The sequence below is a fragment of the Zonotrichia albicollis genome, chromosome 12 (genome assembly GCF_047830755.1).
Source record: "Zonotrichia albicollis isolate bZonAlb1 chromosome 12, bZonAlb1.hap1, whole genome shotgun sequence".
NCBI lineage: Eukaryota > Metazoa > Chordata > Aves > Passeriformes > Passerellidae > Zonotrichia > Zonotrichia albicollis.
The window spans coordinates 14,786,304-14,813,697 of record NC_133830.1 but is presented as its reverse complement, the minus strand read 5'-3'; the positions used below and the strand labels follow the sequence as shown (position 1 = coordinate 14,813,697).

General features: G+C 50.0%; 2 protein-coding genes and 1 long non-coding RNA gene across 3 annotated transcripts in view; 1 reads left to right on the top strand and 2 right to left on the bottom strand.

The window, feature by feature from the left end:
* The first annotated feature begins 1,352 nt into the window (after positions 1–1,352).
* Positions 1,353–7,687, top strand: TNNC1 (troponin C1, slow skeletal and cardiac type). Its single transcript, XM_005485497.4, has 6 exons — positions 1,353–1,507; positions 4,974–5,004; positions 5,301–5,447; positions 6,597–6,711; positions 6,817–6,953; positions 7,511–7,687. The coding sequence occupies exons 1-6, from the start codon at positions 1,484–1,486 to the stop codon at positions 7,540–7,542; spliced, it is 486 nt and encodes a 161-aa protein (XP_005485554.1). The 5' UTR covers positions 1,353–1,483; the 3' UTR covers positions 7,543–7,687.
* Positions 7,688–13,225: 5,538 nt separating this feature from the next.
* RPL29 (ribosomal protein L29) lies at positions 13,226–16,012 on the bottom strand. Its single transcript, XM_005485496.3, has 4 exons — positions 15,857–16,012; positions 15,644–15,688; positions 14,378–14,442; positions 13,226–13,475 (listed from the first exon to the last, which is right to left on the bottom strand). Exons 2-4 carry the CDS (start codon positions 15,678–15,680, stop codon positions 13,350–13,352), a joined length of 228 nt encoding a protein of 75 aa, XP_005485553.1. The 5' UTR covers positions 15,681–15,688; positions 15,857–16,012; the 3' UTR covers positions 13,226–13,349.
* A 3,407-nt stretch (positions 16,013–19,419) lies between these two features.
* The window catches only part of LOC113459080 (uncharacterized), a 187,872-nt gene continuing 179,897 nt past the window's right edge, over positions 19,420–27,394 (bottom strand). Inside the window, exon 5 of the long non-coding RNA XR_012582249.1 lies at positions 19,420–23,015. This is a non-coding gene — a long non-coding RNA (uncharacterized LOC113459080). The remainder of the gene's footprint in view (positions 23,016–27,394) is intronic.

Below are 27,394 nucleotides of genomic sequence, written 5' to 3'. Positions count from 1 at the left end.
CTGTGATAAAGGCAACCAAAATATAAATACATTCAAATTAGGAAGACTAACTTCTTTAAAAAACCAATTCCTTAAATGTAACAATTTTCCTTTTTATTCCATCTGCTACCCCTATGTTGAGCAGAGGCAGGGCTGGGCTGAAGCCTGGGGGCCCACAGGACCACAGTTCCTATCAGCCTCTGCAGTGAGTTAATCCTTCAGGACTCAGAACCTGGGGGGATGTGATGTGGGGATGGCTTTGTGCTCACCTGCATCTCCTCTTTGTGCTGACACCACCTGGTTAATGCTGCTTTGGCTTGGGCATTCCATGGGGACTGCAGGTTTATGCAGCACGATTCCTCTTAAAGGTGGATTTGTAGAAAAGTAGAAAAATAACAGTTGTATTAATTGTATTTTTAGTTTTGCAAACTAACTCTGACATGAGCCAGCTGGAGGTGAGACTTTGCCACCCTGTGGTGCCAGAGCCATCTGTAACCCCTCTGGACACAAGAGGGAGTCCTGAATCATTTAAAAAGAGAGGTTTATCTTTGGTTCCTGTGGATTAAAACACTTCTCACAGCACTGAGAAAACTGCTCATCCCTCGGAGGTCTTTGGTGTGTTTTGCTCTGCACCGTGGCAGTGTAAATCTGTGGTAAATCCACAGTCAATCCAGGAGTGTGGATTTGAGCTATTTGCAGTGGGGACGGGTCAGCGAGCTGGCTGGGTGAAGTGAGTCATGATTTCCCAAACTGACTGATTTCATTATCCCTGGAATCAAACAGAGTTGATACCCCCCTTTTGGTGGCTGGTCCCCACATTTTGCAGCCCTAGCTGAAAACAGAAGACTGGGGCAAAGCTCCGTGTGTGTCTCCATGGCAATGGGGCTGCACATTCCCCCCATGCTCCTGGTCTGCTCTCACACATCCATCCCCTGCTCCCCCAGAGCCCCAGCTGCAGGTCCCCATGGATTTGGGGACACACAGAGGGGACCAGGGGCCCTGACACCCCCTGTTCCCACCGCCCCGGGGGACATTTTCTACTAGACAGGGATATTTTGGGACATGTACCTTTCCTGCAATACCCAATCCTATTTGGCACAGTATAATCTTTCTAAGGCAGCTCCCAGGGGGAACACGCTGGAGGTGGAGGTGACACCATGGCATGGCTCCAGCCAGGACAGCCAAGAGCCTCAATTTATCAGCACTTTCGGTGGGTCTTGCTGAAAAGTGGTGCCTTGATCCCACAACACAGTCACGAGGAGAGCTCCAGCTGCCGCCGAGGGGGCTGGGGCCGGGGCTGGGGCTGTCCCCGGACGTGCCAGCACCGGGCTGGCCGTGTCCCCGTCCCCAGGCACGCGGGCCGGGCATTCCTGGGGGGCCGGGCGTGCGGGGCTGCCGGGGCCGGCCCCAGCCCCCTATATCAGCCCTGCCCCAGCCCCTATATCAGCCCTGCCCCCGGCAGCGCCGGCACAGTGACAGCGACAGACCCTGCCCCTGCCCAGCCATGGATGACATCTACAAGGCAGCGGTGAGTGCTCCCCCTGGGACGCTGGGCTGGGGAGGGGGTCTGAAATGGATTGAAGGATTTTTGTTGGGTCTGAAATGCATCTAAAGATTTTTGTTATAGGTTCCCCAAAGCTGCAATGGCAATAATTCAGTGGAGAAATGGAAATGAGAAATAATTATAGGGCAGCAACTTTTAGTCAACATCCTCATCCAGGGCACTGACCTTCCCTCTCATGGCTCTGGAAGTTTCACACTCCTCTTACAAGTGTGAAACTGTCAACCTGCTGTTAAATTACTTACAATGACCCCCTGGTTCCCCGCTGTAAAGCAGGGAGATGGCTCCTAGGTGAAGTTATAAATCTCAATAAAACCTGCACGGCATAAGAGATGACTCTTGGTTTTAGCCCAGACAAAGCAGAGGAGGATTTCCCAGGAAAGAAACATTATTTGTATGGGTTCAAACTCACCCTTTTCTTTCTGGTGCTTTACAACTCTGCCATTGCTATGTTCCCCCACTCCTTAGCTGAATATTTTTCAGGGTGATTGTAAAAAACCCTTGGTTTTTTCCTCAGTTCTTTCCAAACCTCCTGCTCTCCTTTGCTGCTCCTGCTCTGTGCAGAATCCAGAATGTGAGCTATGCCCTGGGGAACGTGGAGCGTCCTTTGGCTATTTTAACTTCCACAGCTGCAGGCTGCGCTCATTGTGTAAACCCAAACTATTTGGTCTGTAATAAGAACTCTGCATTGATCTGTAATGCAGACAGACAGAGATGTGCAAGTGGAATAAGGATGAAAATAGATTCTGGATTGTGTGGATTGCTATTGCATCCATAACTGGATTTATAGTAAGGTTTTTGGTGCTTTTCCCCCTTTAAATATACAGCTGATCAAGTTTGATTTTAAGCAAGAGCACAAAAAATGCATCATACCAGTCTTATTGTTATGCCAAGGTTTTTAGAGGGAAGAAATATAGTCCTTGGTAGGTAACTGAAGGAAAAACCCCCAATGCTCACACATCTCCTGTCCTTTGGTCAACCTTGAACCCCGGAAATGGAACCCCTGTAGTGATCCTGATAGTGTGAAAAGGTTCAGGAAAGGCTGAGTCCCCCAACCAACACCTTCAAAATGGAGAAAAATGGAACCTGTAAAATCAAAGGAAATCCAAGCCTTTCTAATTAAAGTTTTTAATTAAATAAGCTCTCTGTGACTCAAGGCACAGGCTCTTTCCTCATTGTATAGGGACCACATAGCCATTAATTAGGTAAATGCAGGGTTTGAGTCCTGGGCATTTACTCCCAACAGCTTTACAGAGGCAAAACAAGTCCAAGACAGGCTCAGCTGAGATAGACAGCTTGTTTGTGTATCTAATTCCCAAAATTTAGACTGAAAACATTTAGCTGTGGAAAAAATTAAGAGCCTCAGCTTCATCTGTCTGACTTCAAACGGAACCATGGGATGGAGAGAGGAGCTGATAAAAGCAAAATACAGCAGATCTGGCATTATCACAGCAGTGCTGTGAGCTTAGAGCTTGCCTTCCCACACTGCAGGCAGAAAAACCTGTTCCTGGAATGATGTGGAGATAAAAGATGAATAAGGCAGCAACAGCACCCATATCCAGAGCAAACTATGAACAGCTCAAGAGACATTTCTGTGACAAAAATGCCACTCTATAGCAACAATGCATTTAATTTATATACACCACATCTATCACTTCAGTACTCAAGGAGGCTTCAAAACAGAATAGTTGTATATTTTCTGCATGTTGATAGCATCTATTAATATTACATTTATGCCAAATCCTCTACATACAGCCAGAGAACCCAATGGATTTTCATCTTACTCACTCATGCCTAGATAAGGGTGTGCAAACACAAAACTATTTTGGGAATATTTTTAGGCTCTGTTAAGCGGTGCCTAGAACAGTGCCAGGGACAAGTGTCCAGATAAAGGGCTGCAAGGATAAATACCAAAGCCTGGGAACAATCAGGGAGCTCATCTTTATCTCCAGCACCTCTCTCCCCCAGGCTTATAAATAGCGACTGCACCAGGGGTGTCGTGTTACAGAGCAGGACTGGCTGCGGCCATCCTGGTGGTGGCTGCCCTTGCTCTTCCCAAAAACTGTCTACAGAGGGCCAGCAGCTGCCTGCCTGCCTTCAGCAGCACCAGAAACACACTGGGTTTGGCTTTCCTCCAGTAGAGGAGAAAAATCCTGCCACCATCCTTAGTGCTTTCTGCCAAGTCCTCACCTCCTGGAGCATGGGGAGTGGGATAAAATGCTCTGCCCGCCCCCACAGGCTCTGTCCTGCTAAGGAAAAGTGCTTTCTCTGCCTCTTGCTGCAAGCAGGAAGAACCAGCAGCTGGCTCTTACAAAACCATTGCCCTTTGGGACAAAAGAATCAGCTTTCACTCAAAGACTCAACCTGGGTTATGGGGTCCTGCCCCAAACAAAACCTGGCAGGGATGGGTGCTGGGGCCACTGGCATGGGGTGGCAGCAAGGAGATTTTAGTGGGGTCAGACAGGGCAGCCATGGGGTTCTACCTGGCTGGATATAGAGAGGCTGTTGACCAGCATAGGAAGGAAAAGTTGATGTTCTCATGGATGCTTCCAAAGGGGCAGTTGGATATGGTGGTGAGGGCAGCAAGTTCAGCTAGGCAGGACCTGGAATGAAGCCAAAGAGAGAAAGGCACTTAAACAGGTATGGCACAGAGCTGATTGATTCCCCCTTGCTCTGCTTATTGATTATTTTCATTAATTCTTCCTATCTAGTAAGCTCCCACTGATGGTTTGTGGGGATTCAGTTAGGGCAGAGTTTGGGAACAGTCTGCCAGCCCATGCCAGCTAATGCCTGTTGGCACCACAGGCCATTCCTCAGAGATTCCCAAAACAGAATAAAGGGAATAGCAGCTCCCTTCAGAGCCAGACACCTTTGTAAGAACCCTGGCTGAGATGGAAGCAGAGCAGTTAAGCTCTGGACAGGGCAGCAGTTCCCTGAATCTAGGCCTGAAAATCAACTGCCAGGGATAGTCTTGTGTACCTCTCCCTCCCCAGGGAACTCCCCAGAGCACATCTCAATTCTGATCTGGCATTGGCCCACATGTGAGCAGCCCTCAGCAGAGCAGCCCTCCTGCAGTGAAAGCTGCCACAACAAGAATTATCCCCAAATGGTTGGCAGAGGCATATTCTTTTCCCAGTGGGCTTTCCCTGCTTGTACAAAAGCTATTTCTGCCATGTATTAGCATGTACAACTCTAGAGAAGTTATGTTTTCTTCAAAGGAGATGTGAATAATTTTTTTAAAGGGGAGAATGTCTTAGACTCCAAAATCTTGCTGTGTCAAACCCCTCTGGCTGTACATTCCCTGATCCATGAGGTTGCCTCTTGTGAGGTTTGGTTGACCCTGGCAAAGGCTGTTGAACAAACAACATGTCCTTTCAGCAATTAGTGATGCTGACAAAATTAAATTGACTTGGTGTCTGTGTTTTCCTTACAGGTTGAGCAGCTGACAGAAGAGCAAAAAAATGGTAGGTGCACCTTCAACCTGACACCACAGTCTGAAGTGGAGCTCCCAGGCATCAACCCTGCCTGCCTCCCAAGAACACTCTGGAAAATGCTTTGGCCAGACTGGCCAAGGCAGGGCATGGCCCAGGGATTTTGATCCACCAGCATTGCTGCAAGGCAGTTTTGGTGTCCCACAAGGCCATGGCTGGGCAGTGCTGGGTGCACAGTCAGGGAGGGCTGTGCCTGGGATGAGCCCCTGCCTGCAGGCTCCAGCTGCAGGGCAGGACCCCCTCACCTCTCCTGTCCCCTCTCTCTCCAGAGTTCAAGGCTGCCTTTGACATCTTCGTGCTGGGGGCGGAGGATGGCTGCATCAGCACCAAGGAGCTGGGGAAGGTGATGAGGATGCTGGGGCAGAACCCCACCCCTGAGGAGCTGCAGGAGATGATAGATGAGGTGGATGAAGATGGTGAGAAGTTTGGGTTTCTTCCACTCTCCCAGGAACCATCCCCACATCTGGGGGTGTGGGGCCATCTGTGCAGTGCTGGCAGGATCTGTGCTGGGGACAGTCACAGCTGTGGGGTGCAGCCTGCTGTGAATTCAAAGGACACTAAACACCCACCAGACCTCAGCATGGCTCCTTTATGGAATTTCCAGGCAAAGAGGAACTATAGATATTTTTATTCCTACAGCGATCAAGACTGCTTGAACTGATTTTGGGGGGCACTGTGAAATTGTACAGATCCTTTTAAAAAACCAAATATAGGCTGAATGTAGGAACAGCCATTTCAGAAATGCCACTTAGAGGATTTGATCAGGAAAGTCTCTCACTGCTCAAGTGTACACACCCCCACATAACTGTCAATACTGATTCAATCAGTGTACTGATGATCACATATAAAACGCACTGTGGGCATTTGGGCAGAAATACCACACTAAGCAACTGGAAAATAAAAAAGCAGTTAAAAATCAGGCAACAAAGGAAAGCATCTGAGTAATTGAAAACAACACTACTGTAGTGCAAGTGCAAAAGCACACTGCATGAATACCTTCTGGAGCTTTCAATATTAATGCCTAAAAGAGATGGACAGGTATCTCCATAGCAGGAACTTCCACCCTTTGGTGCTGCCAGAAGGACTTTTGCCAAGGCAAAATGACTGTGAAAGGTAAAAATTCACTTACAAGGTCAGAGAAAGGCCTAAGTCACTTTTTCCAGCATCTTGAGAGCTGACTCTTGCTGCAGGGCTGCTCTCCTGAGTTTTGGCCCTTGGTTGCTGAAGGGAAGGGTGATCCCTCATTGGCATTGCCCATCCACCCCCTGTAGCTCCAGCTGATGGCTCCTGCATTTCTCAAGCCCAGTATGAGAAGAGACTGAGGCATCAGATCTTGTATATTCTTCCAGTCTGACTTGTAGAGACACTGTCTGATGGCAGTCTTGATTTTTAACTTAAACAATAACAGGTTTAACACCATGACTTAAGGTTTTGGGGCTCTGAATTCATGTGGCTGTGCAGGGAAGGTGGGTGGGTCAGTCTGGTGGAGCTGCTCATGAAGTGTGGAGCTCAGTCAGGGTCCCAGTGCTGGCCAGCTGGCCCCAGACAGTCCATTCTCCCCTCAGGCAGCGGCACTGTGGACTTCGATGAGTTCCTGGTGATGATGGTGCGGTGTATGAAAGATGACAGCAAAGGCAAAACCGAGGAGGAGCTCTCAGACCTCTTCAGGATGTTTGATAAGTAAGAGCCATGAGCACAGCGGGGTGGGGTGGTGGGAGGGTGCAGCCAGCCTGGGCCCCTCCCCAGCAGCTCTGTCTGGTCCTGAGCTCTTCTGTCCTGGCACAGAAATGCTGATGGCTACATCGACCTCGAGGAGCTGAAGATCATGCTGCAGGCAACAGGAGAGACCATCACTGAGGATGACATAGAGGAACTGATGAAAGATGGGGATAAAAACAACGATGGCAGGATTGACTATGATGGTAGGACTCTCTTGCATGTGGTTTGGTCACAAGCCCTTGGCCATGCCCCTGGGCTGCTCCCTTGGTCTTGGCTGCTTTCTTGAATGAGCACGAGCTCATGCAGGCAGTGCTGGGCAATACATCTGACATGAGCATGTGCACAGGGATGGGGGGGTTCTTACACCTGTGTAATGTGAGCAAGGACCTGGGGCTGCCTTACCTGTCCCCTTTTTACACTGAAGCACTGCCACTTTTCACCAGTCCCCTCCTGCCCCCATTAACACCAGCACCACTTCTGAAGGGCTGTATCTTTGAATGTGGTGCTGAAAAAATGATGCCCAGACCATGTGGTGGCAGCTGAGGGGGATGCTGGGCTCCAGTGACATTTCCAGCAGGAGTCACAAGGAGTCCTTGCCACAGTCGAGGAGCAGTAGCCATCCCCCCCTTGGCCTCTCACATATCGTGAGGGTGGAACAGGAGACAGGGCTGGGAAAAGCTGCCAAGAGCACACTTGACAGCTGGGAGGGCACTTCAGTCTCACCTCACACCTCTTGTCTCCAATGTCTTCCCCTTGGCAGAGTTCCTGGAGTTTATGAAGGGGGTTGAATAAATCTGAGGCCAGATGGACAGCTTGAATCTCCTAAACCCTCCAGCTCTGCATCTCATCTCCTTGACTCAGTCCCCTGGCTACCAGCATGAAGACTGAGTGCTGAGAAGGGTGGCCAGGGGGAAATAAAACCTGTTAATACCCAGTGCCTCAGCTGCTCATTCCTTGGAGGTTCAGTGACAGCTTCACCCCTGTTGTGTGCTCATGATTAATGAAACCACTGCTGGGGGCTACTTCTGGCAAGGTGACATCACAGCTGGAGCTTCAAGCCTCCAAGGAGGTGTTGTGCTGCCAGCCCAACAGCAAAGTCCATCCAACAGAGCCATGGGTGCTCGTGGGGAGCTGCCATGTTCCATCTCCTAACTCTCCCATGGTGAGCAGGCTCAGGAGCTGGCACTGGTGCCTGCTGGTTTAACTGCAGCATGGGCAGCATTTTAGCAATGAAATAAGAATTAAAACCCCCTTCAGCCATCACTGAGATCCATGTGCCAGGGACAGTCCCTCTCCTCTCTACTTTCACCCTGGCTATCCCAAGGGTACCCCTCCTCCTCCCTGCCAGCCTGACTGGCACCCTGTAATGCCCAAAGAAGACCTCACTTTGCTTTGGAAACATGAATAAAAGCCATTACTGAGCTGGACTGGATGCTCCTTCCTGTCTCTCCCAGCCTGGTGGGAGGCAGGTACTGGCCCCTCATAGTCCTCCTGCAGCCCTGGGTGGGAGCCTCACTACAAAAAATGAGCCCCCCAATTTTCCCTGTCAAATCACATCGATCTGGGCCACTGAGAAATGCACAAGCCCACTCTGGGTCTCAGCTCCCAGGCACAGGGTGACAGAAGGGCCAAGGAGCCACAGCAGTGTCTCCTCTCACCCCAAGGAAGTGCAGCATTCCTGTGGCATTAGCAGCTCTCCCTGCACATAGCTGCCTCCTCCCATCGAATTACAGCCCCAGCACAACTCCCACATTGCAGTCGTGTTGCTAAAGTCAATCGTTTATCCAAGCAAAACAAACATTGGCAGGGCAGGCACGGGACAGTGCAGGTGCAAGCCCGGGCAGTGCTGCCCTCAGCCCTGGCCTGGGCCAGTGCTCCAGCTCTGCTGCTTTCCTTCTGCCTTTCCTCCCCAAACCAGATTTATTTTTTCCCCACTTCTGTGGAAATAACACCCTAAAGCAGCTGTGACACAATCTCATTTATAGCAATGATGAAATACTGCAGTTCAGGGAAACCAGGGATGAGAGAGGTGGTTGATTGTTTGCAAGGACATGGCTGTGTCTTTCCTCTGGACAAGCAGCACCAAATGTTTTGCTAAACCAAGGCTTATAACAACAGAAAAACTAAGAAAATTAACCTGTCAGCTAGAAACCTAGAGTATTTTGGAAACAGCTGTAATGCAAACATCTCTTTGACCCACTCAAAGGGGTCTCCCCAAGGGATCCAAGCCCTTGATGCCACAGATACTGCAGGTTCAGCAGGACTACAGGTGCATCAGAAGGCAATGGAAATATAGGTCTGAGAACCCTGTGACAGGAAATGCTCCCAGGTGTTAACAGATTCTGTTTCCAGCTAATCTGTAGCCTAGAGATGAAACATTTTCCACCTCTGCAGTGTAGCAGCAGCAGTTGTTTCCCACCTGCGAGGACACAGCATGTCCTCATGTTTTACCTCAGGCCTGGGAACCTCCAGAGTTGCCAAGAGCTGGGGGTCAGCCAGGAGCTGAGGTGATGCCAGCTGTCCCCACACCCATGGCCACCCACCCCATGGGCAACCCTCACCTGCACTCACATCACATCAGGCACCACTGACAGCCCCTTTATCTTCCTCTGTCCTGGCCAAATCCCAGCATACAAAAAGGACTTCAAAATATTCCTCACTGCTTACTGATAGGCTTTGGCTCCCTGGAGGGTGAACAAGAGAGAAAATAAGGTTAACCCCTTTCCTTCAGTCAGCTTGGTGGCTTGGACTGTGCTGTGACCCAGGGAAAAGGATGGCTGGGAAGAGCTACCTGGCCCTGTGTCTGGGCTCTTCCCCCTTGGCTCAATGGCACTGGCAGCAGAAAGCCACAGCCTCACCTGCTGCCAACCCTTTTCCAAGAGGGAAAGTGGTGGCTGGAGAGAGAAGACAAAGGTTTTGTAGCAGCCAAAATTTGTCACTAGAAAAGCAGATATACTGAGACTATTTAGGCTTTTCCCATCCTTAGAACAGGAGGTTGGGAAGCCAGGAAAACTGTTGCCAGGTGGCCTGCCCTAACACAGTGCCTGTCCTCCAGTCAGACAGCAAATGCTGCAGGGTGAGGAGCTGTGGGTGGATTCACTGCTGGCTAAAACACAGGAACAACTGCACAAGGAACGTAACACGACATGACAGGCCAGAGAGTGGGTGAGCAGGATGAAAAAACAGTGCCCCTGGAGGATCAGCCTGGCTGAGCCCCCACACAGGGATGTGCTAACAGTGAATGAAAACCACCCAGAGGAATCCATGGATCTGTGCAACTCCAAACCAGTTCACAGTTTTCAGTGCACGTGTAGTGAACTTCTGGTGCACAAAAACATTTGAGAAATGTGACACAAGTCCACATTGTCTGGGGAAGAAAAAGCAATTAACTTTTTTTTTTTTTTTAAATCAGGCAAAAAGTAATTTATGAGTGTCTAAAACAGTCCCTAGATCTGTGTGCTCTTACCTCCCCAGCAGAGATGGGAGCTGTGCAGGCAGGTGACAGCAGCCCATGCCACTGGACACTGCCACAGCTCTCAGGCCATTTATATGCTCGCCTTTGCTGTAGATTTAAACTCCTGCCCTGGTTTGCAGCTTTATCAGTGTATTTGGGGCCTCTCCTCAGCCCTCAATAAAACTTTGCTGTGTGAACCAAGTGACTGCAGGAAGCTCAGATGAAATTTTGTACTCACTGCCCTAATAAAACCTCTGCCTAAATCTGCTAGCAGGGCAGTGGCAGTGTAACATGAGCTAAGGTACGTCAGATAAACACCTCACCAAGCCAAAGCCCCTGTGGTGTAGAAACACCTGCAACAGCCTTGAAACCTGGGCAAAGCAGAACATGTGTTCTGTTGCTGCTTCTTTTTGACCACACTATTGAAAGGCAGTAAAGGGGGACACAGCAACATGGGTCCAGCCCTACTTTTTGTCATCACTGTGAACATCAATGTCCCCAGTGAACACCCTGCTCCATCAGAGCATTTTGCAGGGCTTTGATTCCCCCCCATCCCAGTTCCATGCTCTTGGCTTTCACAGCAATGGCTCACCTTTGCCAAACGAGATGATTTGGGATTTGGTTACACGCCCTTTGCCTTTTTTCTTTTTTAAGTCAAAGCAGAGAAAGGAGCCAAACTGGAACCTGATACTGAGTCCTCTTAATTGCAAAAGGGAGAAATAACCTGCAGCAAGTATGACATACAGCAGCAGCAAGCATGAGATGTATAAGTTGATGTACAGCAGTTGTTAAGCATTGAGATGCTTTTGAGCTCTGCAGAATACCAAACACTTCATCATGAGAGTTTTGCAGTTTTCAAATGTCAAAGATGAGAGAGCTCTGTGTAATAGGAATAGTTTCAAGTGGGCCACAGCTGCTGGTCCCCCCTCCTGGGCTCTGTATACGTAATGCCCCCAAAAAGGATCTCCAACCCCTCTTCACCAACAGAACTCACATGATTTCACAGGGCCAGAGAAAGAGGATGGAGACCCACCCGGAGGCAGAGTCAGCACAAATTCCCCTGCACAGCTTCCCCCTTTGGGGCTGGGGTGACTGTACAAAGAGGAGAGCTGTGAACACAGGTGTCAGGGTTAGCACATGCAGCAGGTGGTCACTGATGTCCAGGCAGCGTCCTGCAGAGCCACCACATGAGCAGGGAGCACACAACAACAAACCTGACACCTGTGGAAGCTCACAGAATTCCTGTCTCTTGCTACACAATGATGCCTGGATTAAGGTTACGTTCCTCTGGGCTGCATTTTGTCACGCAGCCGCTATTTTGGTCAGAAAGTCAGCAAGGCCTTATTTGGGAAGCTGTCCCACTGAAGGGCAGCATGAAGGGCAGCGAGATGAAAAGGCTGCTCTGAAGGCAGGCCTGGGGGAGCTGCCTGGACCCACAGGAAACCCAAATCTTGCCCTCTGCTTCTCCTTAACATTCCAACATCTTCTTCTCAGCCTGACCCTTGCCCCTCTCTTCCCTCAGACTGCATCTTGCAGGTGAGCTACTCACAACACAAGCAATCTGGGGAACACATCAAGGGGACTGAGATGAAATCTCCCTTCTTTCCTTTTTCTTACAGAAAAGTTTTAGTGCTAGAGATTTAAAATGCACAACTTACACTGGGTAGAAAATCTGCAGACACACAGGTAAAGGTGTAGACTGACAAACACTAAGTGCTCTGTTCAGAGGTTTTTTCCTGAAACTCTTTTAACACACATCTACACCAGACTGACCACACTGACCCTCGCTGGACCAGCCACTCCCATCTCCTTCAGTACCAGCAACAACTCCACTTTGTGTGCCTTAATCATCTAGCAAGCAGTGGAGTGAACCTTGCAACGAACTCTATCATGCTGTTGCTCAATATTAAATCTGTTTTTTACTGATACCTTTGCTGGTGATCCTTTAAGCTCCTCAAACACTTGTTTGTAACAGGCTGACAAACACCAATCTCCACAAAAGCCCAAGAGATGCACAGAGCAGGAATCAGATAACTAAGGGCTACAGACATCCCTGACTTTACAACCCCCTTGACTTGTGAGTTTCAGATTAGTAAATCTCTTTATATTGCTTTGTTTAGGGGTGGGTGGGTTTTCTGTATCAGTCAAAAACAATTAAAAAATGGGAACTGGGAGAAAATTTTTGAATTTAAGCCAGAAAGAATTCAAATTAACACAAATAATTTTGGTAACTGGCTAAACTATTAAAAAAATAAATTACATGGATTGGATGTTCTAGTTAAAATTGATTTTTATCCTGCAAGTGTTTGCTGCTCTGCTGCAGTCAGGTCCGTGTGAACATCAAGCCTCTGTGCGCTCTGCTGATTTACCCCACCGGGTGGACACGCACAGGAACTGCAATCTCAGAGCAGCCGGCTGCATTCCAGTAGGTGCCTCATGCCAAAAGTGCAAAGCTCGGCCTGAGCCAGCGTTGGGGGAGCCCTGGAGAGTGAAGTCCTTTCCTGATGTACAAAACAGCAGGACCAAAACCAGGGCTCACGGAATTTCACACGTTATCCCCCTCGTCTCCCCAAGCCAGCACATTTCATCACAGTACTTTTGTTACTGGAGTGATTCCCTAAAATCAGTCACTATTAAAAAATGTGCATTTTGTATATTCCCAAACGCTTACACGTTCCCATGGGTAGCTCCATTAATGCTTCAATATCTGCAAGTATTTCAGGACACAACACACACCAACTCCAGCACAAACTCCTGTGGTCTCCAGCACCCCCTCCCCTCCTATTTCCCTGGATTCCCACAGCTGCAGGGAACCACATAGCAAAGCAGTAGACATGTAACAGCCCTTGGAAATTTCACCTTGTTGTAACAGCACCAGGAATTATCACTGGACTCATGGAATCTGAGAAAGAAAATGTCAGCCCAGTTTCCAAAAGCACAAGGAGGATCCAGGGACCTGCAAGCCAGTCAGGCTCCCCTGGATCACTACTCACAGGCTTGATGCACAGCTGGCAGCTAAAATACAACTCAAACAAGGCCTCTCCTCAAATTCAGGAGGTGAAGGCTTTGTTACATACAATTTTATTTTAAAAAATGCTGTAACACACATGCCAGTAAGAAAACTGGGTCTTCTGGTTAAAGCACATCAGTCCTTTTTCTGCTGAGCAGCCTGCTGAGCTGCCTGCTTGGCATTGTTGGCCTGCATCTTCTTCAGCCCCTTCTTGTTGTGCTTCTTTGCAAATCTCATGTTCCTCAGAAACTTGGGATCAACCTATAAAAATAAAGGAAAAATAAGCCATGTTGCAGAGGAGACATATCTAAAAACATTTGTGGCTCCAATTATTCCCAAATGCAGGCTGTGACTAGTTCACACTTCTTTTCTGATTTTTCAACAAGATTATTTTAGTCATCTGCAAACAGGCTTTAATATCCATTTTCCTTAATCACCATAAACAAACAAAAAAATCCCAAACCCCATCAATAAACATAAAGAAAAAACAGGATGGGCAAAGCTGCAGGAGAGGCAGGACTGAACCCTCACTGAGCTCCACAGAAGACAATTTTTTACATCACTTCTAAAAAGCTTTGTAGACTGTGACATCTACAAAACAAATAAAATCATAACCCTCCCCTGACAAATTTGCTGTTTTTACTTTCAAGTGTGGAAAAAGATCCTGTTGTACCATTTGAATTATCTCAAAAAGCAATATACTGTCACTTCCATGTGTTTTGCCCAGAAATGACAATTCCTCTTATTTTGTAAGTGAAATTATCTGGATTAGTATAAACAGTAAAACAATATTGAAGGAGAGACAAGAGGAGGAGAGGAGGAGAAGACCCAGCAGGACTCAAAAGGCAAAGGAACCATTTAACTGGAAAGTGTTTGTTTTACTGGAAACAGCACTCAATGACAGCCACCAGAACAGGACAGGGACAAAACTGACTAAAATTCAGTTTTATAGACATACAAGGGCAGATTTCATGTGGGTCAGAAATATCCCAGCTGCATGTCAGGCAAGTGAAAAAACTGAACCCCATAGTGGTTCTGACCCCCTGCAACACAGGCCTCTGTCTCCAAAAAAAGTGTCAGTCAAAAAATACAAATTCTGGGTTTTTTTCCACAGTTAAGCCTCAGTGACTCAACAGCCTGGGAATATCAGCAGAAATACTCACCCCTTTGAGAGATTCATATCTATGGGTTTTGGGCTTCTTGATGCCATTTCTGTGCCACTTGCGGGCTGTGTGGAAAACGAGACAATTACTTAAATTCCAGTTTCTGCTATTATTTAGCAGCTGCATTAGTTTCCTTTTTAAGTGTACCTGACTATCAAAGTGATGTGGAATAGACAATTTCCAGACCCTTCCTATCCAAACTACACCTCAATTAAAACCACATCTCTATGCTCATCCCTTTGCATGGGCTTCCAATCCAAAGATTTCAGGCAGCTCATTATCTAATGACACCCTGACAGCACCACGTCACTCACTAATAAACTGAAGCCCTTGTGGTCAGTGTCACAGGGCACTGTCACTCACTGTGCAGGACCAAGCAGAGCCCATCTGTGACCTCTGCTAATCACAGCACTGATGAAAGACCCCAGCCATGAACTATTTCATCACTATGGCCATCTCTGGATTGCACAGGATCCCAGGGATGAAGCTTTTCAGGATAATCACACAATGACAGGATGGCTTGAGTTGGAAATAACTTTAAGGACCATCCTGTTCCACCCTCTGCCAAAGGCAAGGACATCTCTCACCAGACCAAGCCTTGGACACTTCCAGGGATGGAGAAGCCACAGCTTGTTTGGGCAACCTGTGTCATCATCCTCACAGGGAAGCATTTCTTCCTAATATCCAACCTAAGCCTACTCTGTCAGTGTGAAGCCATTCCCCTGTGTCCTGCCACTGCCTGCTCTTGTGAAAGGTCCCTCTGCCTGCTTAGCTGATGGTGACCACCATGGCATCACTCAGGTTGGAAAAGGCCTCTGAGATCTGAGTCCACCATCACCACCCAGCCAACTCAACTAAGGCACGTTCAGCCTTTCTCTGGACACCTCCAGGTACGGTGACACCACCACCACCTCTCCAGGCAGCCCACTCCAATGTCCAGGCACCCTTCCTGTGAAGAAATTCTTCCTAATGTCCAACCCAAACCTCCCCTGGCACAGCTCTGCATCCTGTCACCCTACTGCTGGTTACCTGAGATAAGAGACCGATCCCCAGTTTTCCAATATAAACACTCCTATTTTTCTACCTACATATTAATTCTACGTTGAGCCCAAACAGGTCCCGACTGTTATCACACTCCTTCAAACCCCCCCCATTCGATCCCTATGCAGTACCACCTTATCTGCCACAAACCCCCGGGCAGGCCGTGCTGCCCTCACCGCGCCGCTCCCGGCCCGGTTACCCCGCCGGGATCCCCGCCCCGCTCACACTGGTTGTGCGTGGTGTGGTTCTTGGACTTGGCCATGGTCGCACCTGCGGGAGAAACACACACGGCTCAGCCGGGCCGGCTCCCGCACAGAGCCCGCCCGGCCCGAGCCCCGGTTACCGCCCCGCTCCGACAGCCCCGGCCCGGCCCGCGGATGGTGCCGGATGGGCGCGGATGGTGCCGGATGGGCGCGGATGGTGCGGGGCCGCCCTCACCGGAGCCGCGCTCGCCGCCGCCGCCGGACCGGAAAAGAGAGAACACCGCAGGGGCTGCCGGGAATCAGGGCCGGGCCGGAACCCCGTGTCCCGCAGTTCCGCCCGGCACTTTCCCTGTTGCCTTCCTGAATCGCTGCTCTGTGCCCGCACCGCTCCGGCTCCCGCGGCCGCCGCTCCCGCACCGGCTCCGTGAGGGGCCCGAGGCCGCTCCCGACCTGGGAGGGCCCCGCCGCGGCGGGACCGCAACACCCAGCGACGTGGCGGACCCGGTCCTTTAGCAACGCGTTTCCCCCAGCAACACGGTTCCCGGCAACACGGTCCCCCCACTAACATGTCCCCTGACCATGGTCTCTGCCGGCCGGGGGCCGAGGGAGCCGGGGGCTGAGGGAGCCGAGGCCGCCTTGCTTGGCCCTGCCCGATCCCCGCGGGAGCCTGAGGCTCTCGGCCCCGTCGGAATCCGGGCTCGGTTCATCTGCGCGTTCACCGCGCTTGGGCAGTGTATTCAGGCACAAACAGTGCTCCTCAAGGCGGGTTCACTCAATGCCGTTCATCTTTTATTTGTGTGAAGCACCAGGGGCTCGAACAGCTCTGTTGCTTTCAGACAGAAAGCTGTGCCACCTCGGTCACCCCCTGAACCCTCATGCCCAGCAAAGACCTGGCACAGTGCAGGTGTGTCGTGTTCTGATCATGTTGCCAGGTTAAAGTGTCACTCCTGCAAAAGACAAGGACTGAAGTATGGTATTTCAGTCTGTGAAAGACACTGAAATGATGGCTGTGATGAGAAAATTTCCTCATTGAAAGGGTAGACATTATAATGGTTTGCCCAGCGTGGTGGTGGAGCCACCATCCCTGGAGGTGTCCAAGGAAAGACTGGATTTGTGGTTATGGATTGGGGCATCTCCCATGGAGAAGTGGCACAGGAATAAGTGGAACAAGGAAGGCCAAGCTTGCCCAACCCCCCTGGGGTTCTATCTCTTGACCAATTGCAGCATTTCTGGCCAAGGCTGCTGTGATTTTGAATGGGAACCTCTGAAAAATGAGCAGAAAAGACCCGGGCTCTGTGGGAACAGACTGCCACCTTTTGATGGCATTGCCTTTATTTTATAGTGAGAGGCACAAGTGAATTGTTTAAAGTAGCCCAGACTGAAAAAATAGCCCAGAGACCAAATGCCCCACGGCCAGTAGAGAGTGAACTGGACATTGTTTCAGTGGCTGATTGCTTGCAGAGCAATTGCTATTCTGCCCCAAGTTCAGATAGCTATAAACAAACTCTTCCTATTATAAAAGCAGGGGAAAATAGATTGTCCTTGGTAATGCCGATGAGAGTGAAATGAAAATAGGCAGGAAAAAGAAAGATAATACAATTCAATTTCCATATCTCTCTTATTTTGAGCAAGACCTAAGATGCAAAGTGTATTTGGCTTAATTTCCCAGCCCCACCCCTATTCTGGGCAGCTGTTTTGTAAAAATAGATTAAAATAACAATATTCTTTTACTGGCATTTTGCAGCTGGAATATGAAGGCCTGCTCAAAATCCTCCTTGATATGCAAACATCTGACTTTTTAAACTGTTGTTTTTTTAAATTCCTTCCACTGAAGAGAGCTCCAGTCTTAAAATATTTGTACATCACTGTGGCCAGCTAATTGCAGCCAACAGTAGAGAGAAGCCCTGACTCCTGATAACACAGAGAGCCAAGCTCAGTGGAAGACAGCACTGAATCCCAGAGGTGTGTTTGCCTCCACTGCATTTCAAAAGGCAGAAAGGCTGCCAGCCCCCTGAGCTTGGCCATTAGATTATCTCTAATCTCTTGATCTTTTTAACTAATTTCCGAACCTTCCTCCATAGAAAGAAACAGAAGGGTTTACTTTAGGGCTCTATCCATCCTTTCCAACTTTTTTCAGGGTCTTGCTGCAATTATTGCTGTTGGATCTCCCTGGGAGTCTTTCCCAGCTGCTGCTGGGGCCACTCAGATGAGCAGTCAGCCAGGTGGGGATTAGAGAAGCTGTGCTTAATGCCCACGTGATGACAAGATCCATAAGCCAAATTAATAAAACAAAACTGGAAAACATTCTGTTCATAGGGCTGAGTGTAACATATCCAGGGCAGTTTATAAATCACTACAAACCAATGCAGAGAACAAGGTGAAAAGGAGGATCCAAGGCAGGACCAGGGCCTGTGTACACTGCTGGGTGATCAACTGGTCTTGACCCCCTTGAATTTCTCCCGTTCCCTGATGAGCTGCTGTGCCTCTAATTGTGCTGCTACTGAGATCAATTGGCCAGTTCAAAACCTTTAGTCATGCTTCTAGTGATTACAGACTTAATTAGTGCACCTTAGCACAAGTGTCCTCTATTAAAGGAGCAGTGCTCATTGAATAGGATGGTAGTTACTCCAGCTGCAAAACAATGATGAAAAAGTCATAACACAAAAATCCCACAGTGCCTTTGACAGCTGTATCTTGGTCACTGTCCTTGCATCGTGCACACTCATGCTGTTTGATCTCTGGTCTGTCACGGTTTTCGTGCTGCCACCCCATTTCAGCAGCCTCCCTCAGCTTGCCTGCTCCCTCCCTGTGAGGTGACTTTGCCCTGGGGTAAGGAATTTCTGGGGCTGCCCCCTTCAGTAATGCCAGGGACTGCCCACTGTCCAGCGTGGTGCCTGTGCCAGCTGAGCCAGGCTGAGTTTTACAGGGGCTCAAACAGAGGCTGGCTCTGGTCATTCCCCAAAACGTGAAGAAATTTCCTCCCCATTTCCACAGGAAGAAGACAAGGAAGGGCCATGTTCATGTAGGATGCTGGACACAGTGTGACAGCACAAGCTCCCCAGTGAGCACAAAACCAGTGCAGATCAGGAGTCCAGCTGACTTTGCTTGGCACAGACCCTACAAACTGCTCCCCAGTGGGGAGCCATTGAGCCGTGGGGAGAGTGCAGGGATGCTTCTGGCTATTCCTGATGGCTTACAGGGAGGATTCCTACCCTGGGCTGCTCGGGCACTTCAGCCATCCCCAGCCATCCCCACTCGCTCTGCGGACACCACCCAAGTGCAGCTGCAGCGTGCAGGGCTGTGCCTTGTCAGGGAGAGCACCCCGTGGGATATTGGCACCTTCACCCCCTCCTTCAGCCCCTCCTTCACCCCAGCGAGCTGACCAGGACTGGGCTGTCTGGCAGCTCCCCAGGAGTCCCTGCCCTGGCAGTGCCCGTGGCTTTGGGGCGATTTTAGGGCTGTTCCCAGCCTGAGAGCAAACAGGGCTCGTCTGTGCTGTGGAGCCGAGCGATGCCCGAGGGCAGCGAGTGCCATGGGAGAAATTCTCCGTGGGGACAAATGGCCGATACACGTCCAGAGAAGGCAGAACAGCGGGGTAAGGAGGCACTAGAGGGAGCCTGAGCATAACAGATCCAGCTCCGGCTCCAAGTGGGAGAATTAGTCCCGCTCAGGGAGAAGGGGCATCACCAGCCAGCAACAGCAAGTCTCACGCAGCAGTTTCCCCCTTGACCTGGCATCCTACCTGGCTGTGCCTTCCCCCCACCCCCCCCCCCCCGACAGCTTTATGATTTCCTTGAAGGCATAAAGAAATGGTTTCTTTGATGGGAAGTGCCAGTCTACCAGCAGAGAGACAGCTGGCTCTGAGCATTTGGGATAGGAGGTGAGAAAAATCACTGGCAACTGGTGGCAATTGTCAGATGGGAGGGTGCAGGAGAAAAGGAATTCTTGCAAGTCAATGGAGAACAGAAGTGCTGATCCACAGCTGCAGATATCCCTGTGGGAAGGGAAGGTGTCACAGCCCAGCCTTGCCAAGTGTTCCTGGACTGATGGCAGGGACAACGGAACAGTAGCTGAGGTTTGTGTCCCCCTCTGGTGCATTCCAGTTAGCACCAGTTAGGAGAGCTGAGGCACCAGAAGAGGCTGGACAGCTGCATTCTTTTATTTTAATTTTGGATGTACCTGTTCTCAGTACATCTGAAAAGTGCATCTTCTTTTACAATGTTTTCAAGGGGCCAAAATTTTGTTTTTACAGGGTACACAGGTACAGCTCAGTAGAAATCAGAGGAGATGAGTGAGCAGGGACCAGAAACAAATCCTTCATCACCCCTGGCTGCTGTTGGAGGCTTTCATTCTCCCCTCAGATCAGCCCAGACCCTACATACATATTGCACAAGTGTGTTCCTGTAAGCAGTTTCCTAGCATGAGGGCAGGATTTAAAATCAGGTAGCAGCCTGCAATGCAGCCCTGACCTTTCTCTCCAGGACTGCCACCTCCTCCCACTCTCCCTGGAGCTGGCACTACTAACAACTGGTTTCCTCTTGTTATTTTTCCACCTCCACTCCTTCCTCCAGAGGGGAGGCCGTGCTGGTGGCCCACGTAGCAGTGACTCACAGGCTGGGACCTGCAAGGAGCCAGCTGAGCCTGGCCAAACTTAGAAACATCTCATTTTCCATTGCCTACACCCTGGATGCTGCTTCTGGCAGGGTTCATCGCTGGAGACCTTCTCCAGCTACCTGTGGGGTTTGGGAGGATCAGCAGGAGCTGGGCTGAGATGGAGCAGCCCTTGATGTAGATAATTCCATCTTGGTCAGTGTTTATCCAGCTTGCTTATAGCCAAAACTGATGACATGTTCTGGCATTTCATGCTTGGGAAACATGTAAATAAGGGCATATATACAGGACTGCATGGTTGTTCCGTTTTTCTGGAAGCATTTGAATGATTTAAGGGGAGCTTAGAGGTTTAAAAGCTGATTCTCCATCTGTGTCAACCAGCCTGGTCATCCCGAAATCAAAAGATGACAATTGCAATCACATAACCGAGCCTGGGATACCGATGGCCTGCAAAGGTGGAGGTGGTTGGAAGCTGGGAATGAAGCAGCTGGGTGGTGACCGCAGTGGAGCAGCGGGGCAGGGAGATGCAGCTGCACCGGGAGGAGCAGGACCTGCAGCTCCGTGCGGGGACAGCGCCAGCAGGGGAGCAGCCGTGCGCGCTGCCCACGCTTGGTGCTGCTTTAACGGGATTTTCCAGAACATTTTTTGCCCCAGTGTCGGAAAGGGGAGCTGGCCTGCCGCTTCCGAAGGCTGGGGGAACGTGTGCAGGCGATGTGGCACCTGCTGAAGCTGCACTTGCGAGAGCCCGGCGGCTCCCGCGGAGGGAGCGGAGCCGCAGGCACCGAGCAGCTGATGGCTGCGGGGAGGAGGCACACGGAGGCGGCGGGGAGAAACGGAGAGGGCTGACCTAAATAGATGCTCAGCTAATTTATTCATTTCTCTGCTTTATTATTTAACACAACTTCGAAACAGCTCAGGACTTCTGGTTCCTCTCAGCTCTGCTGCTGACGTTGGGGATGGGGTTATTTTTTACCTGATTTTGCTGCCTTGCTCAGCAACCCCTCTCTCCCCACAGGCAGGCCAGGCACACTATGGGAAAGCTCCAAAACAACCACTTTCTAGCCCGGAGCACAGAAAGGACTTATTTAAAGTTATTTTGAGCTTTTGATTCACCTCCTGCTTAAGAAGCTGTTCGAATTTTGGCCTGCTTTACGCATTGCTAATAGGGAGATTTATCTCCAACTTAGCTGGCCGAGGAGGGGATTGGTGGGCTCATACAGCACGAGGCAGCCTTCAGCCTCCACTGACATCTTCCTCCAGGCAGGCTGCCAAAGGCAGCCCCAGGCTCTGCAGCACAGGGGCTTTCAAGGATAAACCTGGAGCCTGTCTTGCTTCCAGCCAGCCTCCTCTCTCCTCAAATCCTAGCAATCCCCTGAAACACTGTCCAGGAGGAATTTATTACTAGAAGGACACGGAGCCTCAGCTGCTGGGAGAGCTGTTCAGGTTGCAGTTCACTCCACGGGCTGCACGTGTCCTCTGCGAGCCCATGTCACGTTTTAGCACTGCTGAGCTTGAACAGCCACAAGCTGGGGGGAAAAAAAATAGATGCCTGTGCAGGTTGTCTGAACCCCTGCACCATTTCTGCGCAGGCACGAGGGACACGGGCAGAGCTGCTCCATATGAACCTTCCCAGGATTCAAATCATGCAGCATCCACCTTGTGCCAAGCAGGGCCCTTTAATTTTTCATTACAGTTTGTCACTTGATGTATGAAATTAGGCCAGTGTTGTATACAGTTACCCAGCCCCTCTGTTGTGATTTTTAAACTGAATTAATTCATCAACCTGCTTGATTCCTTGCAGATTTCTAAGCAGTAAAATGAGCCCTGATGCTGTTTAGCTTGGCAGCAGGGGCATCTCAGCTCACCCGCCTTCACACTGCTGGAGAGTTTGGTGATATTGCTGGGAGTGGGATAGTGCAAAATAGCAGAAATGAAGCAGTCAAGGAGGCTGCAAGTTAAAGTCTTCCAAAGCAGCAGGCACTGAAGGGGAACAGTTGGGTGTGGGGCTAGGAAAGTAGGTGCTGCTTCCCTGCACATTCAGCTCCTTCTCTGCCCTCACTGGTTAAACTGGGGCAGGGTGAATACTAGGCAGGGTCCTGTGCTGGCAGCCCACAGGGTGTGCAGCCTGGCCCGTGTCAGGCTTTGATCTGAAGGGCTTTGTGGTAGCTGTTTTCAATATAAAGTGAGACTTTGGTCCCAGAGCCTTTCAAGGCCAAAAAGAATGAACGTGGAAAGGACAGAGGCAGCCCAAGTGATCTGAAGTTTCTCTTTCCCTCCCAATACCCTGGACTGGATTTTGGTGGGTGATGCCCCAGATTGCCTAATGAGGAAGAAGGGCCCTACATCCCACACCCTCTGGTTTTGTTCCTGGGGTTTTGTTCCCTGGCACCTTAATTGCACAGGGCTGATTAGGATGGAGTTAAGGGTAGCTGAGGGTCATGCTGGGATTTAGGCTCCCTCATGTGGGCACAGTTTCTGCCCTGCAAGGGGAGGGAAAATCCCTTAATGAACCAGAGTGGGCAGCAGGCTTGAGGTGAGGGCTCTGGTGTGCTACCAGCTCACCTTTATCTGCACAGGGAGGATTACTGGGAAGCCATGGTGATAAATGCTGTGGCTGAAAAGGAAAATGGACTTCCTCCCAGAGATGGTTTGTTTGTGCAAAGTAGAGAGAGAATAAAGAAGCTGCCAAAAAAACTGACATTAAACCCACTGCTTACCTGCAGCTCATCCCATTCCATGACTGAAACCTCTCATTTGCAGCCACCTAATCCAAGATATTCTTTCTGCAAAGCAAAAAAAAAGTAGGTTATTGCTCAAGCAGAGCTGGGGAGGGATAAAGAGACAAGCAGGGCCTGATCCTGCCAGGTTCTGTGTGTTCTGCCCTCTGAGCAGGGTTAAAACCCTGGGTAGCAGCCTGATTTGGGGGCTTTGGAAAGAGCTTGCACACAATCCCTTTCCACACCTTTAGGGAAAGGCTTGCCATGCTGCAGAGGCAGGGCTGGAGGCAGAGCATGGGGCTCCCAGCCCTGCCTTCAGTTCCTGCCTCTCTAACCCAGGCACCTGGTGGCAAGAAACACAAACCACAAATCCTCAGCACTCTTGAAGCACATCTCAAAGTGGGAGAGAATTAATGACCCTCCACAAAACTAGGGCTGCCCTTTCCCAGCCCTCCCCGCTTTCTTTTGGATGCATTACCTGCTCCAGCCACTGGGTCATCCCACCTTTGCCGGCATGTGGAGATGCTGCACACAGCCTTTGCTCAGCAGCAGTAAAATCCTCCTCTCTGCAGCACTGAGAGGATCTTGTGCTATTTCTTTTCCTGCCTTTAGATGTGCAGAAATCCACTTGGCTTTGTCTGCTGATTGATTTCAGCCCTGGTTTTTTACCAGGATCTTTTCAGAAGGTCTTACTAATTAAGAAATCCTGTCCCCATTGAAACCACAAATGCAAACACCTGTTGGTGCCCCCTGCACCTTTTTGGGGCCCACTGCAGTTCACCCTCTCTTGGAAGGCTGCTTCTCACCCTGGGTGGCAGCAACAGAAGGTTCCACAAACACTGTCCTTGGATATTAAAGACATATATTACTGAGCTGCCCTTCCACAAAATCAGTGCAGAGAAATGACTGACACTGTCCTTTTTACATAATTCAAATGAAAATCTAATTGCACCACGGCTGCAGGGGAAGGGACTGGGGCTGGCAAACAGGTTTGGGGCAGAGTTCCCAGTTCCCGCCAAGGAGCAGTGAGGTGCAGGACACCACAGGGGCTGTGCCTGGGACACCTGACTGCTTTAAATAGTGCTTGTGCCCAACCTGTTCTGGAAATGGTGCTCTGATTTTTTAATATAAAAAAAATATAAGGCACTGATTATATCAGGCACTGATTTCAGCCTGATACCAGCTGCATCCCTATGACAAAATGGGCTTTATTAGGAAAATAATATGGGCTGTGGCAACACTTCCATTAGCCCTGCTGCCATCCCAGCCCCTGACAGCTGAGTACCAGAATAACTGAGCTGGTCCACACAGGAGAGATGCACTGGGACACAGGGCTGCCGGTGAAGGAGAAGCACAGCCCTCCCCTCTCGTATCAGCCTTGTCTCACTTGTGTTAGGGATGGCCTGATTTATGATTTGGCTTGCATTAAAACACATTTCCTTCCAGAGCACTTTTACTCAAGCTTTTCAAACACTTCATGAACCTAAATAAATCCTTAGGAAGTCTCTGGCAGGTGGACACCTTCAAATATCCTTGGCACTCAGCAAATCTGATACATCCAGAGGGGATGGGGAGGGCTAAGATCTGGAGGCAGGTGAACTGCAAGTATTTTTCACTAGAGCTCCAAAACTGTAGCCTTAAGTGTTTTAGCATAAGACATCAAGTCACAATGACAGAGTGTCAGGGAGAGGATGCAGGACAGACCTCAGGAGTCCTTACTGTCTCCAGAATATCTCTCCTTTCCCCCATGTCTGCGTCATCATGCTGCCACCCCTTCAATTGCTGCAGAATCCTGAAAAATTAACAGCTAAAGGTTTTTCTTGCCTGCTCTGGCCACCTGAAACAACCTCCTGTTCGGGTGGAAGCACTGAAGTGTTTCTTAAAACAGCTCTTCCTCCTGTCATTAAATATTTAAGAGAGCAGCACCAGGGGAAACCATGAGCTTTTATGGAGGCAGGATGGCACAGTGCTGGGAACCACACGGAGCCCGATTTAAATAGTAATGAGATGGCAGCACAGCTCGGTTTTATCCTCCCCTTGCTCCCCCTCTCCCCGCAGCACCCCCGGCAGCGCGGCCCCGGCCCGCTGCATGCGGTGCGTGGGGTGGGCTGGCTGCGATGCCATCGGGCTCTGCCAGGGCGTCCCGGGCTGCAGATGTGCTGATGGAATCTCAATGACCTGGGAAGGCAGCGCTTGTCAGCACCGATGGGAACACAGCGGTGTCCGAGCCCCGGCCGCGGTGGGGCGGGAGCAGAGCGCGGAGCAGCCGCGGCTCGTCCCCGACAGTCCCTTTGGCTCCCCCCTATCACTTTCCCTGCTCTGCCCTATTTTGGGGAGCGGAGGGTGCCAGAGGGAGGGTGTCTCCTCTCTCTGCAGTTGCTGTAGCAACTGCGGTGTCTCTGGCGGCAGAGCACACGTTTCTTGCAGCCAGCCCGAGTGTGAGCTGCTGAACTGAAAGCAGATTGATTTTCTTTCCCCTGCAAGAAAAAAAGCCGCCCTCTGCCCTCCCCACCCCCAGCAGCCAGAGCCCAAGAGGGCCAAAGATAGCACCTGGGCGCCAGCGCAGTGCCGAGCCGCAGGGATGCTGCCGCGTCTGGCTGCTCCCGGGAAATCTTCTGCACAGGAATCAAAGCCTCAGCCCCTTCTTGAAACCCTCCTCTGATCCCCCTCGGCTCCTTGGCAAGGACAAGCTGCCTTTCCCTAATCCAGGCTCCAAGGCAGGGTGGGTTGCTGCAGCCGTCCAGGCTCATCCCTGGGGCAACTCAGGCCTGAATTCATTTCCACATGAAACAGAGATTCTGCTTTGCTGGGGAGGGACCATTCGTGATCAAAACATTCTCAGAAGAGGAGGATCAGCATCAGCTTTGCAAAGTTACTTCCCTGGGTTATGATTTTTACATAGTAGAGCCCTTATCATGGACTGGATTCATTTGGTGCCCATTTCCTGCCACCTGATAAGACTTTGCCTTCTAAATCCCGTTACTCCCCCATTTCCATCACCTTTGCACATCACAAGCCCTGACCTGCCCTCTCTTCATTTTCTCTCTGAACCTAGAGGAACAGAGTTCCCTGAGCCAGCTCTGAGAATGCGCTGGTGCCACATCTCTGAGCCTCAGCTCCTTGGCCATTGCTGTTTGATCCCAAGGCACTGCTCCAGTGTCCCACCACTGTGTCAGGACCATTCTGTGGCCACTGCAGGAACCCATTCAGAGCCCATCAGCCTGGTCTGGGCTCCACTCTGAATATGTGACATCTCTTTTTTCCTTCACCACTGACTTCATCTTTGTTTCAAATAAAGCATATCTTGCTGGCCAAGGCATCCAGCAGTTCCCATCAGCAGGCAGCTGGAGGGACCAAGCAAGCAAAGTTTGGTGCTAAGGGTTCCATGTTGCTCATCACCCATGGCCCTGCTTGCATCTCCTTTGGGTTCATTGCAGAGTTCAGCCCTGGTCTTGCACAGATGCAGAGACCTGCCCTGATTTTCCAGAATGCCATAAGCTCTGATCCAGCCTTTTTACCACCTGCCTTTGGGATGGCTGACAGGGAGGGCAGGAATTGCAAGGAGAGCTGTTCTTCATGAGAGGGGGAGGCAAAAAAGGAGTGAGTTAGGTTTCCCATGCTCAGAGTCCACCCTCTAAGCATTTCCTGGTGGGAACCAAATCTTCCTCCTGCAGGTGATCACCTGCACCACAAGATAAGAGAGGAGCAATGCTCAGGCAGGGGCTGTAGTAACCCAAAATAGGTTTTTTCCACTGTAATCATTACTTAAGGTGCCATTTCTAAGCCAGTGTTTTTGGGGCTGCAGCTGGAGCTTTATGTTCCCTGGGAAGTTTTCTTGAAGAACAGGTTGGCCAGTTGGGGAATGTTTCACTGCTATTTTCAGCCTGGGACGTTTTCCTTTTTCTTTTTTTTTTTTTCAAAGTACAACAAAAAACCTGTCAACAAGTCACAAAAGAGTGATCTCAGTCTAAAATACGAGCCCTGGCACGGGAGGGCATTTGACTCAGAAGCCACTTCCCATCTTTGGAGGCTTGAAGTATGTTCCACTTCGTCATCCTGAAGGTCTTTGGGCACTTATAAAAACAGAGTTTATTTATCCACACTCAGAACAGCCTATCTATTATCTTGAAGGCTCAATTCAGAAAGTTTCTTCAGAAATTTATTGGTTTCATTCCTACCAGTCTGAACAGAAGTTTTCCACAAAGTCTGTCAAAATACAAATGTCTCAATTCCAATTTCCCTCGGTCTTTAGCAGGACATCACATTAATTGTGTTAAAAAGCACTTTTATTAGTTACTGAGAAAGCAGGAGTCTGGCAGCTCTTCTTGACCACGAGCTATTCACTTTTGTGAAGTCTCCTTTAACAGTGCTTTGATCCAAAGCAGTGGTTTTCTCCACCAGCAAATTCAGCAGTGCCTGGAGCCAAAGGGACCAGCTCCAGGCAA

What these genes read in the sequence shown, in the direction of transcription:
- RPL29 (XM_005485496.3), bottom strand. Translation starts at nt 15,680, where the DNA reads ATGGCCAAGTCCAAGAACCACACCACGCACAACCAGT. An exon ending in CCACACCACGCACAACCAGT is followed by an intron (nt 14,443 to 15,643) that starts GTGAGCGGGGCG and finishes TTTTCCACACAG; the next exon opens with CCCGCAAGTGGCACAGAAAT. An exon ending in GATATGAATCTCTCAAAGGG is followed by an intron (nt 13,476 to 14,377) that starts GTGAGTATTTCT and finishes TTATTTTTATAG; the next exon opens with GTTGATCCCAAGTTTCTGAG.
- TNNC1 (XM_005485497.4), top strand. Translation starts at nt 1,484, where the DNA reads ATGGATGACATCTACAAGGCAGCG. An exon ending in GACAGAAGAGCAAAAAAATG is followed by an intron (nt 5,005 to 5,300) that starts GTAGGTGCACCT and finishes CTCTCTCTCCAG; the next exon opens with AGTTCAAGGCTGCCTTTGAC. An exon ending in CTCTTCAGGATGTTTGATAA is followed by an intron (nt 6,712 to 6,816) that starts GTAAGAGCCATG and finishes GTCCTGGCACAG; the next exon opens with AAATGCTGATGGCTACATCG.